Source organism: Botryllus schlosseri, chromosome 14 (genome assembly GCF_051294905.1).
Source record: "Botryllus schlosseri isolate E-star chromosome 14, Bs_hap1, whole genome shotgun sequence".
NCBI lineage: Eukaryota > Metazoa > Chordata > Ascidiacea > Stolidobranchia > Styelidae > Botryllus > Botryllus schlosseri.
The window spans coordinates 13,803,651-13,819,257 of record NC_137249.1 but is presented as its reverse complement, the minus strand read 5'-3'; the positions used below and the strand labels follow the sequence as shown (position 1 = coordinate 13,819,257).

Genomic DNA, 15,607 nt, shown 5'->3' with positions numbered 1-15,607 from the left:
CATATGCGGCCCGCCGACTGGAGAAGTTGCCCGCCCCTGCTACAGGCCTACCGTTGTACACGACCCAATGTCTGCTCGTTGTGAATCATAAACGGTCAAATGAAACGGATAGGTTGACATGGAGTTATGGTCAAAGTATCAAATTATTTAGGGTTGCCATACGTCCTCTTTTGAGAGGATATGACCTCTTTATTCACAAAATTGAAAGTTTCCTCTGGGGACGCCTAATTGTCCTCTTCTGGGGGAACTTGTCCGCTTTTTTTCAGAAAAAAAAAGTATTAAATTGCCATGAAAAGTCGACTTCCAGGCAGAATTGGTAAGCAAAACTATAGAAAAGTGAGTAATGTGGGAGTCGATCAAAATGTCGACCTTCTTTTTTTAGTCAACACTACAAAATCCAAGTAAAATGTGGGTGAATCGGAAGTCGAGTAAAAGTGATGACCTTCATTTTAGTCAACTCAACAATTAAAAATAGCAAAATCGGCTGTTTTCAGTCTTGCTCAACTAACTTTTTTGATTTTGTAAAAGTGTCCTCATTTCCCTGATTCCAAAATATGGTTACCCTAGCAATATACTAACTGAAGCAAGACTGCTAGAGCATTGGTTCTTATATCAAGAAGCGCATGATGAAAAATTGTGATGTAGACAGCATGGCCAGAATGAAGCAACACGGTGTGTTACCAGCAGTGTACGCTCAATTTCAGTGTTGCTAGCCAGCAACATGGTTGATATAATTAAACGTCAGGTAACAATCTGTTACGGAAAGAATATGGAGGATTTTGTATCCTCTACTGAAAACATAGTGCTGCGACTAGCTGCAGCTAAGCGAAATCGAGCATTTGTTGGCAATCGCAAGATTGGCACAAGCTTTTCGCATCGTGGACATAATCGTCTTACATTCCTGAGTAAACAAAGCAGTATTATAGGGCAGTGGACTGCCTATATTTGGCGTTCGTTGGTATTCATACATCGATATGCATTGGTCATGTGAGACTTGAAATTGTATGGGCCATTGAGCAATATGTCTTTGCAAGACGTTCATGACTAGAAAAGAGGTTTAAACCATTGATCTGAGTGAACTATTTCGTCGTATATGCAATACTGTTGATTGAATAGTATAATCAATCATATTGAAACATAAAAACGAATATTTTCGGCTGATACTCATCAGGGGTAATAAAATTGTTGATCGCAATAGGTTAATTGTATTCATCATTTTTTCGCCCATCATCAGAATTCTATACTTCATTGGGTCACGGTTTATGTCTATAGGTTTAGCATACATATACATTATACTTACATATATACATGATAGCTGCAACTCAGTCGTAGGCCTATTCCATTATGACAGGGTTGTCAAATATATACGGCGCGTGAGCCGCATCCGGTCCGCCCAATGTATATATATCATTGGGTCCGCCAGACGATTTCATCCAGCTCACGAAGCAATTCTGAGTATATTGAAAAAATCTTATATTTTCCAGCACATTTGCGATAAATGTTGGAATTTTTTTCAGGAAATGCTTCCATGTTAATAGACCCCATTATAACTCCCCGACCACGGCGCTGTGGTTTCACTTTAGATATCAACAGTAACAACAAGTCTGTGAAATTGACACCACACTAAGTTCAGAGTTTTATACAAATATGGACCAAAAAGTAGTTATTCGAAACACACCATGAAAACCACAAAAAATGCCGAAAGTGAGGAAAAACATGTAACGTGTAACACGTAACAACAGAATGCGATAATATATGGAAACGCCTACCGACAAGATGGCGTGATGGCGGAGCGTCCGTCCGGTTTCTTGGTCGGTAGATCGTGGATTCAATCCCCGGCCGTGTCAGACCAAAGACCTGTTCAGTGAAACTGGTATCCATGACTTTATCGCTTGGCGCTCAGCATTTCTGGGACAGCATGGAAGGGTGGTGCAAGACTTAGAGAACCTTACAAGGCTGCATCTGCACCTTACAGCGGCATACGTGCACATCATGAACGCATGGTAATGTTAAGCAATGAGCACAGATTGTATGTATGTGTATTGTGGAAGTCGGTGTATATACCGCAAAAACATCAAGGACAAAAATCTATAACGTCCTTACATGCTTATAGCAAGGTCATATTTTATTTTGGGACTCTGAAAGGTCAGACCGGGTTTTTGATAGGGATGGTGCGAGCCCCTGAAACTGAAAGGTACTGGTTCGTAAAAACGCAAACCTTTTCGAAAGGTTCTGTGTGAAGGCGAACGTGAGACTATGGAGTCACGTGACGTCATTTTGATAATTCCAACCTACATTTCCGTGAAGTTACATATTTATGTACGCGATAACTATAGCGACGACTCAGGCCATATTATGCCACTATGCTGAAGTACATGCTGACTTTTTACACGTCGCCTATTGCATTCAACTGGAACAATCAAACGCTATAATAGTTCCACAAAATCGCTTTGCCAACAATTTCGACCACGACTCGGCTAGACCGGACAGATGCATTCTTAAGAGTGAAACACCGGTTTCTACTTCCGCCAGATATAATCCCAAAAACTAATTATACAGTAGCCAACATCGTCATTGCAATTTGGTTTTTATGATACAATAATGGTATCAAATCCAGGCATGGACCACCTACGCATGATAGATTTCTTACATCAGGCATCGATGTATTCTTTATATACTAATTTTGTTGATGTAAAAAGCTGATTGGTTTACTAATCGCAGCTTACTGACTTCCTACATGTGCGTTTCGTTCTTGGTATAGTGTGATTGCTGGCAAAGCTCACAGAAGAGAGTCACTAGAGATTCACATACGGAAAGTCGAATACTCCGTGAAAACCTTTCAGCAAATAATTTTTGAAATTGACAAGGTAAATGCTCGTTTAATGCTGAATTTCTTTTCATGCTGCCAGCGCCATGTGGAGAGTGACCCGGAGTGGAAATGTAAAGAATTTCAACCAAAGACGTTATAATGACGTGAAAAATTGCATTACAAGAAAGAGATTCGCAGTGTGCAGAACCTACCAAGGTTCGTTTGTGAACGCGAACCGCCATATTTCAGAGGTTCACACACAGAACGAGAACTTGAATCTCACGTTCACACCATCCCTAGTTTTTGATCGTTGATTTGGTTGCGACGGAATTGTGATTCATATTCATGCTATATAAATAGAAGTAGAGCACCATTAGGTTGTGCCTTCGAGGTTCAGAATGGCATATTGATCCGCATATCACAACTGCTCGGGAATTCGGGAATAATGCTAAAATTGTTAACAATAAAGCAGAGCGTAAAATTAAAATACTGACTTATAATACGCTGCGTATATACCGGATGACAGAAAACTGCAAGTCAGTCTTTTACAAACCGTGGAAGATCACCGGTAAAGATTCTAAAACTTTTGAAATTCCACCCTTCCATCCACCTAATTGGTGTTGTATTTTTGCCAAGTTTTTCCATTACTTAGTTAATTTTTTCCGTTCCCCGTTTTAGCCGCATACTTTCCAGCTCTAATTGTACAGTGTACCGTACATAGATGCAACGAGTGAGAAAAAAGTAGCTAGAATATATTTTAAGGTATAAGGCACGTTGAAACGAACTGCACACCTTTTTAAAGTCGGTTGATTCTGAACAGCCCTAACGTACATTTCTATGGTCAGTACATCTGAATCAGAAAATATAACGGCTAATACGATAGACGTCGAAAAGCTCGTAATTTTCGGTTATTATTTTTCCGTCTCTGACAAAGTCATCGATTGCATTACAGATCAATATTACTTAATATATAGAGGGGTCGGGAACCTTTTAGGCGAAAATAGCCATATTGACCCTATATTTTCAATTGTACTTCTGAAAGAGACATACAAGAATTCCATGAATGTTACGTCACAATTGAAGACTGGTGACGTTATGGTGGCACGAAATAGAAATTTACTATTTTCGTTGTGTGCACGATGTATTCTGCGTACTGATGTAATGTGATAACGTCCACACTAATCAAGCCGGTTGCCCAACGTTAGAGCATGCTACACAATTAAAACGACAAATGAGCATGGGACAATTTAGCTTAGCTACAAGGTTCGGGAATCTTTTGTAAGCTTTACATTTTTAATTTTATTTCCGTGAGAGCCATATGACATTTTTCGAAATTCAAGGCAATTAAGATGTACATTCTAGCACAAAACCAACAATTGTAGACACCGGTAAACCTGTGAATCTTCCGTTTCTTCCTCAGTAACACAGTTTTTACAGTTAAGCGGCCCTCCAAGGAATCCGCGAAAATAGCCATGCTACAATTGTTGTACTGGCACCTATGTACATTGCACGGTTCAATCTATTCGTCTAAACCGGGATAATAAGAGTATTGTTAACTGATATTAATTGGCTAACATTGCTTCTCAATTCTCAAAATCTTCTGCGGTAACATAACGTTTCGAAAGCCTAGATTTAAACAGCAGTGCGAACAAGCTTCCTAATATATTGGAATATGGATGAAATTTGAATTTGTAATTCGGAATGTCACTTCCAAGGGAGTTCGTTTCGTGCTGACTATCAGGAAGACAAAGTGGATTTGCAATCTGCCAAAGAGGCGTCGCCATATGTGCTTTTCTCTCTGATTAATCATCACATTGTGTAATCCAAGACTCCAAGGGTGCAATATTGGGTACAATGAGTTGTGATATTGGATATAATATTTACCGCATCTTTGTGTTTACCATTATGCAAACTGCGTATTGAACTCGACGGATTAGATTTGTCTAATGTACAACCTTAAATAACTTGAAGGCACCGAACTTGCCCTATTCTAGAAAAATATACTATATTGGCCTCATAATTATCAGCAGCAAATATTAGTACCCCCGCAGAATATGTCTCTGCTTTGACGTCATAAGGACTTATCTCAGCTACAACGAGAAAAATGACACCAGCCGTTATGAATATTTATTAAAAACTTGCGGCAATATTTATAAATCAGACTCAAATAATGTGTTGATTAGAAATTTCTCAAAAATCCATATTTCATCATCAAAATGAGCCATATGTGCCTGTTGATCCATAGGTTCGCGACCCCTGACATAAATGTGTTCAAACGAGTATGAATCAGAGCTATTCATGAAAACAAGCTGTAAGTGTTTATGACTAATAGATCGGTAGATATGGCGGACTTGGTGGCATTTGTGCGGTCGGCATGCGCTCAATGAGTAAAATCATACAGGCCGGCGGCAATCAGCAAGTGTATCGATTCAAAAACACGTCTGTTGATTATGAGTTCTCGCTGTAACGTTTTCCTCGGCATCTACTAGAAAGCGAGTACTAATTACTATTTACTCGACAGTGGACCGCAGAAATTTGGTTTTTGCTCGAATGAAATTACGTAGTCCGAGAATGCAGTGCAACAGGCAACGTCGTTAACGGAATGGGAATCGTCAAGTCACAAGCAACCTTTCTATGTTGCAGTCCAGGGTTGTAATGACTCGAGTCACGATTTTTTGATGATTCGACTTGACTCGAGTCATTTTCTCAAAATACGGAAATGACTCGACTCGACTCGAGTCAATTTGTGTATTGACTCGACTTGGACTCGAGTCATTGCGCATGACTCGAACCAAGTCCTATGACTCAAGATTCAGCCGGCCAAGACCGACATTTCATTGTAATTTCGAAGAACAGTAAAGTAACCACCCAATTGGGATTACGTCTATTGGTACTGGTACTTGAAAATGCGACCAGAAACTGTTAAAAGTGAGGAAAATTAGTATATTATAAATGCGAACCATTCGATATCACCAAACAGAGTTATAAGAGTGGCGGGAACAAGACTATAACTGGAGACTGAGCAGTCAACACAATGACTTGGATTCGGACTCGAGTCATAATACCATGACTCGGACTCGAACCTCTGCTCGATGACTTGAACTCGGACTTGACTCGGTGGTGAATTGAAAATGACTCGACTTGACTCGAGTCAAAACCGTAAAAGTGAGAATGACTTGTGACTCGGAGCTTTATGACTTGGTTACAACCCTGTTGCAGTCTCACATACCAGAATGAAGCAAGGACAACCGGTTTCAGGGCCGTCCAGCCACTGTGTATATAGTGTATATATGTCGATTGTTAGCTGGATTCACAATTATTCAGTCGGTATTAATACATGTAGACGTATTACAATTACGATGATGCTGACAATGTGTAAATCTCATATACCCAGCAATATAATCGTGTTTATAACAACAACTATGATGTCATATATGTTGCGATAATACCAAGAGGTGTCGTCGGAAGCGTCGCGCGTTATTATTACATTCGCCACCACCACCATTCACCACCTATTTTCGGTACTCCTTCATATTAAATAGACGACGCGGATTTTCAAAACACGTCCGAGTATTTCAAGAGACTGAGCTATACATAATTCGCTTTGAAAAATGATAAAAGTCTTCTTAATTTTTACACAAATATAGTAGGTTATGATGTTCTCTCGAGAATGGTCATTTTGTTGCTGTTTATCACCAGCCTACAGTTGATATTTGCTCAGGACAGATCACGGTTGCACGATAATAGAACTTAATTCATACTAAAACTATGGGGGTCCGCGGGGGTCCGTGACGGTCCGAAAGGAGTCCGTGAATACAGAAAGGTTGAGAACCACTGATCTAAGACCTATATTCGGAATAGAGGTGTACAAGGCTTCTAGGTATAGAATATGCATAGCTTATACAAATACAAAGTTCCATCCGTGATTTATTGTATCCTAAGCGTTGCTGTTGAATTTCTACAGCCAGTTGTACGAGGCAGTAGCTTTGTTTCATGCACTCCCAAGTTCAGCGTTTTCCCCATCATATGTATGTTACCAACATCTCTTGCTTGCGTGATTCATTAGGATTTTCACTTTCCAGAGATCTTAAAGAAAATACGTATGTCCATCATAATTCATGTTATGGCCAATTAAGAAGTGAAAACTGTAACTTGTAATTTCGATAACACTCATAGGCGGAGCTATCGCGGCGGTACACGGGAATCCTTAAAAACAAAAATGTCAAGATAAACGTGTGGCATCACCACCCTGTTCCGCTACAAAAGTACTGCTGCAAAGTGCACTGCGCAGTGCCAAAGTACTGCAGCAATGAGCTTACAGTCCACCCGGTGTGAAGCATACACTTACTTATTTGTCATTGGCTTATTGTAATGCGGTATCTGGTATACCCCTGCAAACCCCACCACAGTGCATGATACACCCTTTGCAAGTATGGTATACTCTGGGGCAGGGGTCATAAACACGCGCCCCGCGAGGTCATGTTCTGGGTCCCGCGACCTGATTTGAGATTACGGAAGAACGCTAGTAAAGCATTTTGACATGCTGATATGGATTTATGTTGTTGTTGTTGTTGTTGTTCAAAATAATTTATTCTCCTGGGCCAAGATCACTATTCCTGACCAGCTGATATGGCCCCGCCAACAGCAATAGCATTCCATGGAGGAAGAATTAACTGATATGAATTGGCATATTGACTTGACGTACAATGGCCCAGACTAGACTTTGACAACTAGATAATTCTCGCTGTCTAATTTCACCAAATTAGAGAGAAATGCCAGTGATCTAATTCTAATCTAATTTGCGAAATATTTCCATGCTCTAATTCTAATTCTAATTCTAATGAAATGTTTCTATGCTATATTTCTAATTCTAATCTACTTTGTTAAATGTTTCTAGACTGTGGTAATAGTTCTAATCTAATTTATTGTTTTCCTGAAAATGCCTCTTTGTCCGCGGCATTTTGCAACGAGTTAGCAAGAATATCCCGCAGGGAAATCCAGTGCCAAGCCGGCATCGGATTACTTCCACCATACAGTCATAGTAGTTATTGTGACGAATAATAGACATGCTGGCATAGTAGCTTGTAGTCTGCGAACAACATTCTAGTTTCGATCACAAACAGAACAGCGGCGAAGAAAAAGCGGTCGTTTACACAGGCTTGTTCGCTTTCATGCCCTCAACTACATCAAGAAAAAAGAGGATGATTGCTTCAGATCTAACCAAAGAAAATATATTAGAGGATGAAGTGGAAAGATATTTCGCAGCAGACCGCGAGAGTGTAAACTGTGATGTTTTGAGTTACTGGAAAAGAGAAAATAGTTTTCCTCATCTCAAGGCTGGTGCTCGGTAACGGGTCGCCAACTCAAAACGGATCGCGGGCCACTTTTCGAAATTCGTATAGGCCGCGGGCCGCAATAATGCAATATCGAGACAAAATAGGTCACACAGTTGAGTAACCACGTTTTAAAACTGCCCCATTTTACAACGCCGTGCTCACTAACATGGGCGATGGGCATGGTTACCACAAAAGAAGTAATATTTATTAAAGAAGTACAAATACAACAAGAAATATCATGAACATAAACCTCATTATATTTTGAACTATGAGCTGCACACGATACCTGACAACGCTTTACAGCGACTAATGCATCGATATCGAACCTATAGCCAGACATGTTACGAGCTGAATGACTATCTCATCCTAAAGATTGATATTTTGGGAAAGCCCAAGGCCGTTTTCTTAGCGTCTCGGTCTTATGGCAGTGTCCTAGGCCATTGCATGTAAAGGCAATATATGCTCATATCAGCTGGCTCTACATCGATAGAATGCTGTTGCCATCACCGAAGCCGTTTCAGCTAGTTAAGAATAGTGTTGTTGGGCACGGGCATGCAAGGAACCTTGAACATGATTTTTTGGTGTATTTTGCTGCACGGGCATGTTGGCGACTCCTGGCATAGTGCAAAACGAGCCAAGCTTGGTGTACAGATGTTAACCGTTCTAATGCATATAGGAACGCACTGTGATTTAATATGAGCTGAACATGATTTTTTGCTGTATTTATTTCTCATCAACAATTTCATTCAATTTCCAAGTTTTTCCGAAATCAGTAATTCTAATTCTAACCTAATTCTAATTTCGAAAAAGCTGTGTAGCTCTAATTCTAATTCTGATCTAAGTTGGAAAATGCTGTGTAAATTTAATTCTATTTCTAATCTAAATTGGAAAAATGGTATAGCTCTAATTCTAATTCTAATCTAATTTGGAAAAACACTGTGTAGCTATAATTGTAATTCTAATCTAATTTGGAAAATGCTGTTTAGCTAATTCTAACTTCAATTCTAATCCAATTGGAAAAAAGGATGCAGCTCTAATTCTAAATCTAATCTAATTTGGAGAAAACTATGTAGCTCAAATTCCCATTCTAATCAAATTTGGAAAAGCTGAAAATTTACTGGTTATTTAAGTCTGAGCCTCAGACCCGGCCAAGACCGAGAAGCTTAGAGAAGGACTTACGGCTTCCCCACAACATCGAGATTTACGGGGAGAGTTTACCAGCTAGTGCTGCGTCTAGCTAACGCCAATATCGATATATCGATTCTTCAGTCCCTGAAAAGTGTTGTCAGGTATCGTGGGCATCTCATACAGTTTAAAATAATGATCATGATATTTTTGTTGCGTTTGTAATTCTTTAATAAAATATCATTTCTTTTGTGGTAACAATGCCTGTCGCCCACGTTAGAGGGCACGTCGTTGTACTCGCTTAAAATTTTAAAAACGTGGCTGTTAGACTATGGGGCCTAGGCTACTTTATCTCGATATTAAATTCATGCTGCCCGCAGCATCTACGAAATTTGAAAAGTACTGGCCCGCGACACCTGCTCTCGGGTATACGATATTTTTACTTCAAATTGCACCATTGCTTAGAATTCAGAATTAGTTTGCGTTCTTTTATAAGTAAGTAGTTGTTGACTACCAATCAGGCTTAATTACCTGCAACCATTGATGGTCAAGACGGGCTTGTCGTCACAATTCATATGTGTATGGTGTGTGCAGGGATATATAGAACTCTAGATATCCCTGGGTGTGTGTCTTAACCTTCAAGGAACCGGCGCGACTGGTTCAAGGAACCCATAGTGTTCAAGTAAAAACCGGTTAGGACCTGATGGTGATCCGCTACAAACATTCGAATGCTCACATTGAAAACTGGCTCGGACGTACAAACCATCACGAGTAATGTCAATGAAACAACACGGTGAATAACCAACCAAGGTTAAGAGACGAGTTGAGATGAGTCACTAAGGTTGAGCTCCAATCTAATAGGTCACTCAGCCGATAGATTTTACTTGGACTTGCGCCACTTGTAAACTTAAATTGGTTACGTTGATGGCTGCTTTTACTCTTACTTTCACATTTTCAAGTCCACATGTATGCTTACTTACTCACTATGTAAATTTAGTCCAACAGTCGATCACGAAGGGTCATTCAACATTGAGTCGTGCAGAAACTCGTGGTGTAGACTAGTTGCAAGTAAGGTTGGGCAAAATCGAGCACCTGAGTGATTCGATTCTGAAGCTCCTATTTTGCTTCGAATCGAGTATCACTCATTATGACGTCATAACGGAATGTAATATCCAAAAGTTCAAATATGAACCTTTTATGCCACCGCAAAGAATATAATGTCAGTTCTACATCACATTGAAGACACTTTGGCATTTTATGACCATGTCGATTCCATTGCACTTCGTGACAATCTTGTGGGTTGATCATGACAAATGAACTTTCCGTGGCAAGCAGCCTATAATTTCAGTACCCGAAAAAATCGTCTTTTAGTACTTGACTCGAATCATCAAAATTAATGCTCGATTCAGATTCGAGTACTCGAATCATTGTGCCCAGCCCTATAGTGGCTAGTACATCGCACATATACAGATGTGAAGCGGTTTCTGGAATTATCCTCAACCGCCTAATCCTATACTTCGATGTCCCGACACGGGAGTGTAGTTAGCATCTCGAGATTTTAAATCAACTGCAACGCAAAACTTACTTCGTGTTTTTTTTCTTCCGCGCCATCTTACTTACAGACATCTCCGTCGACCGAACAAAGTTCGAATTCGTGACAGCAGCGTTCACCGCAGCTATTTATAGCTATTGCATATTAGACTACACTATAGTATCTTGAATAAACCACCCAAGCGACAAGTAGAATCACATCGTTTATTTCTCTACATCGTAAGTCATAACTTCTACCTAAACAACGTCTATTGCGATAACGTGTCTCGCTTCCGCGCGACCATATTCAATACAGCATACACTTCCAACATATCTTTGAGAGTATACAAGTACAGAAGAGGTGTTGCTGACATAAATTGAAGACAGTGCTTCTTGCATCCCCTTGCAAGGTGCGATATTCCGAATAGTAGTGGATTCAAGAGCGGCACGCTTATGCCTGTGCGTCGTAGTTGGCACCTCCCGCTTTCCTTAGTTGTCTCAAAATTTCGTCAAAATCAATCGTGTCTTCCATTACCACGTTGATTGCGTGCGGCTTGATAGAGATTAATATTTCAATGTACTTCAAAAGTATATTATGATAGTATGAAAAACTGATTCCAAATATATAATATAGTAAAACGAAATCGACCGCTGACCGCGTTAAAAGATCAATATATAGCATCCGTTTACGCATACCTTACCATGTTCACGCGAACCATCATACAACTGGCTAGCTCAGTTAAATTTCGTTTAATCTGATCCTTGGATCTTACACTTTCATTCCTAATTCTCTTTTAATGTACAGTCTGATGTACAGTACAGTGTACACCGATACACAGTTTTCAAACATATATACACGTAGCAAAATCTCAGCAGACATAGCAATATTTCTATATTTGAAGTAGTTATTTCAGTAAAAATCCAAATTCGGATTTGAGCAACGAACTGGTGACACTTCCTAACAAACAAAGTACGTCGACACTCTACCACATACTCACCAATAAGGAAGACATTAGCTGTTTGTCAGTCGAGCATTTTGCTTTGGAGATCGGCGATACCGACGTACCATAGAATGTTACGAACGCGAATTTCATCCGGATACTCATCTCGTCTCCGGTCTGCATTCGGATGTAGCAGTAAACTCGGTCGTCATCTGAACCGAAACATAGCCCAACTGTAATGGACTCATGTAACTCGCCACACATTAAGATCGGCTGATCCTATTCCGAAAGTGATAGGGATTTAGAGAAATAAAACAATCGTGGGCACTGGGCACCCTGGTCGTTGGCATAAAGCCTTGTTATCGCACCTGATCCCTCATTTAATCAGAGGTGGTCCAAGAAGTCATCTCACGCGGAAGTATTGATTTTCATGACATGCCAAATTCACCCCAGATTGCGTTTGATACATTTTACTCGTGGCGATACATTACTGTACTGATTTATTCCGTGAGTTCGCCTCAGGGATATCTAGGAGCTATAGATATCCCTGGTTCGCCAGTTCGGCATATTGAGCCTCGAAGGTTTGATTGCGCGAATTGTAGAATTACTATTAACGCAACTTCCTTTTGGGCGTGAATAGGTTTTTGTAAGTTATACCGAAACTACTATTCATGGAGTTGAATCATGCTGTGATGATCACCGACTGATTTTCACCCACTTACTTGACTTAACGAACTCTTGCAGCTCATCGTAATCCGTCCCGGAAGCGCCGACAATAATGTCAGATCCGTCGTACACGAATGTCGCCCTTAAATGTACAAGATATGGCTCACGAGGGATAAATGATAGTTTGAATGAGCGACGGGTCTGACTGCGACGAAAAATACATTCTGAGTAGTGCAGAGACAATTTTAACTTGAATTTTACTACTGCAGCCACATACGTATTTTAGTAGCAAGAGTTCGAATACGAGTCAGAAGCAGCAATAACTTTTCGGATAGAGGGCAACCGGGTTTACTAAGTGCTTTCGTCAGCACCTAATAGCCTACTTGCGAGCTTCGCTTGTGTGCGGTATGTATGAATGTATTGTATAATGCTCCAACTCAATCTAACCCGCAAAGCATAGACATGTATGCTGTTTGAGATTTCCATCACAGCTGTTGATTTCTTCCTGCGAATTTCAGTATTTTTGACGTTAAAACACATCTCACGTGCCACGCCCTTTAACTGTCAGTCTATCTCCTGTCCATGTATGATTGCGAGGCCATACTAAGGAACAAGAACCTATAGGATTACTAATCATCTAAACTTGCAATCGCATCCATGTTTATTGTTTATATTTCGATGTGAAAGTACAGTAGTTTATTGTTTCAAGCAAAAAATTGTCAATAGTGCACGCATATTAGTATCTGCTTAAGCAATAAACAGCCGGGTTGTCTCCTACGCACAATCTCACATCTCTCTCTCGTCTATTACAACCATCAGTTACCGGATGCGAAGGATAGGCAGTACGCACGAATACATTCACTGATTTTACTCTGTTCAAGTTAACATTACTTTCAGCAAACAGATATATATGCATATCAGCATTGCAGTCTTCGGAGATGGACTGTCAGGCTGTATAATATACGTAATAAACAAAACTGACGTCGGAGATATGTTGCCGAGGCTAATACTGGAGCAGCCCCGATTAAGGTGTGGCTCGCACCAAAATCCTACATCCTGTGAACTGATGAGATATCGACCAATGGCGAGCCTCCAATCGGAATCGCGAATGCAACATATTGACAATTAATGTGACATATACATAATGTATTCTTACATAAGAGCATTTAGTACAGCCAATAATGGCGTAATGGCCTAGCGAGAAAATTCTCACATGTATAGGCAACAGTTAAGGATGATATGGAACAGTTTCACCGCGTAACCAAACAACACAAATGTTGTCGTGGATGGTCCGTTATCATGTAAATAATTCATGGACATGCAATATTTTAATATACTTCACTATCTTACCAATTCGTGTCTGTGCCGTCATTTCGAACATCGTTACTGGCTTCCTTGACTTCGGCTTTATCACACTTCGGCATGATGATTCTACTAGGAATGTACAAGCTACAAAAAGAGAGCTATATATTTTACTAAAATGAAAATCGGAAGTTATCACGCCGACCCCTACCGAGAGCCATGGGCATAAGCAATTGAGCAGGTATATGCTATACTGCGAAGCTGGCTTCGAACGTAGCAACTCAAACCGAATGGACTATCACGTCATGCCATACAGCCGCTTCCGCTGCTATTTAGTAAAGTATGATTCAATGAGTCTCCGCAAGGTTTGTGTGTCTTAAACATCCTCATTTGGCTATAGTTAGTCATATATCGCATTAGTGGGAAGAATATACAGTCAGTACTGAACGAACATTGAAGACAAATTGTCACAACGGTGCGTTCATACCATGTATTCTTTATCTGCGAATGATTAATATATAGTTGATGACGAATTGAGCGAATCGGCACAGTTTCAATACACCGCAGAAATGACATCCTATTCTCGAACCCTAACATACTACGTATCTATGCACTAAATTACATCACAGCAACCATATTTTATAGAAGCCGACACGGCCTAACGTGCAAGGAATAAGGAGAGGGGTGTTTGATGAATGATTAAGAGGGCAACTCTCTGAAATAGCAATACACTACCTTGGTGATACGGTATAACAAAGCAAATGAATAACGCTCGCCTAATCTCAGCCGCCCTCCGAGTTCAGCGGCAGTTCCAAATATAAAAATCATGAAATCCGATTGCTCTGCGGCGTTGTATACGATGCTGCACTCAAGTAGTGACTGCTTGGGAAATGTTACTCACACGCAGCCGCGAACAGTTTACCATGCATCTTGAACGTTTGATTTATACATACACGGTCGCACCCTTTGTCAGCGCCGATACAATCAAACTCGAATACTTCCGAGTATTGCTGTATCAGTGTATATCATAAGGTTGGACGAAATTGCTGAGAAAGACAGTTTACGATGATGGCGTGTCAGCAAATAACGCCTTCTGTTGACATCTAGCCGTTACTAACAGAAGAGTGATGCATGATACACTCTTCGTGAGTAAAAATGAACGAGACGTGTACGTACAATAGGGCTGTTCAAAAATAACCTTTTTTCCTGAATCTTGCTGATTACTTGATTAAATCGTTAGGTTGCCTTAAAAAACGACGCACACCAAATTTGAATTCATTCCAACCAATATTCGCGGATTTCGTAGAGTTTGAAAATTTTGAATTTGCCTAAAAATGCAAAAAAAATTTTTTTTCAAATTTTCCTTCCAACCTTATGAAATTGTTGCGCTGTCTTCAAAAACGATGGAAAACAAATTTGACTCCATTCCAAGCGGTAGAAGCGGAGTTATTCAAGTTTTTTGATGATAATTCTGGGATGATCTACCAATCAAGGATAATCCCAGAATTATCAAAGAAAAACTGAAATAGCTCCACTTCTACGGCTTCGAATTGAGTCAAATTTGTTTTGCATCATTTTTGAAGACAGCGCAACAATTTCATGGGGTTGGCAGAAAAATTTGAAAAAAATTTTTTTTTGCATTTTTAGGCAAATTCAAAATTTTCAAACTCTACGAAATCCGCGAATATTGGTTGGGATGAATTCAAATTTGGTGTGCGTCGTTTTTTAAGGCAACCTAACGATTTAATCAAGTAATCAGCAAGATTCAAGAAAAATGGTTATTTTTGAACAGCCCTAGTACAATGTACAGTAGCCTACAGTTGTCCGGTGTACACTGAAGCTTAACAATATACGTAGTGCTATGTATGAAGAGCAATTCGGGTATGGGACAGTTGGGA

The 15,607-nt window shown here is 40.0% G+C and overlaps 1 protein-coding gene across 1 annotated transcript; it reads right to left on the bottom strand.

Moving 5' to 3' along the window:
* Positions 1-11,011: 11,011 nt before the first annotated feature.
* On the bottom strand, positions 11,012-13,889 carry LOC145456484 (coactosin-like protein). The gene is made up of 4 exons (XM_080334601.1): positions 13,758-13,889; positions 12,464-12,549; positions 11,799-11,953; positions 11,012-11,353 (listed from the first exon to the last, which is right to left on the bottom strand). Exons 1-4 carry the CDS (start codon positions 13,829-13,831, stop codon positions 11,252-11,254), a joined length of 417 nt encoding a protein of 138 aa, XP_080190727.1. The 5' UTR covers positions 13,832-13,889; the 3' UTR covers positions 11,012-11,251.
* Between the last annotated feature and the right edge of the window lie 1,718 nt (positions 13,890-15,607).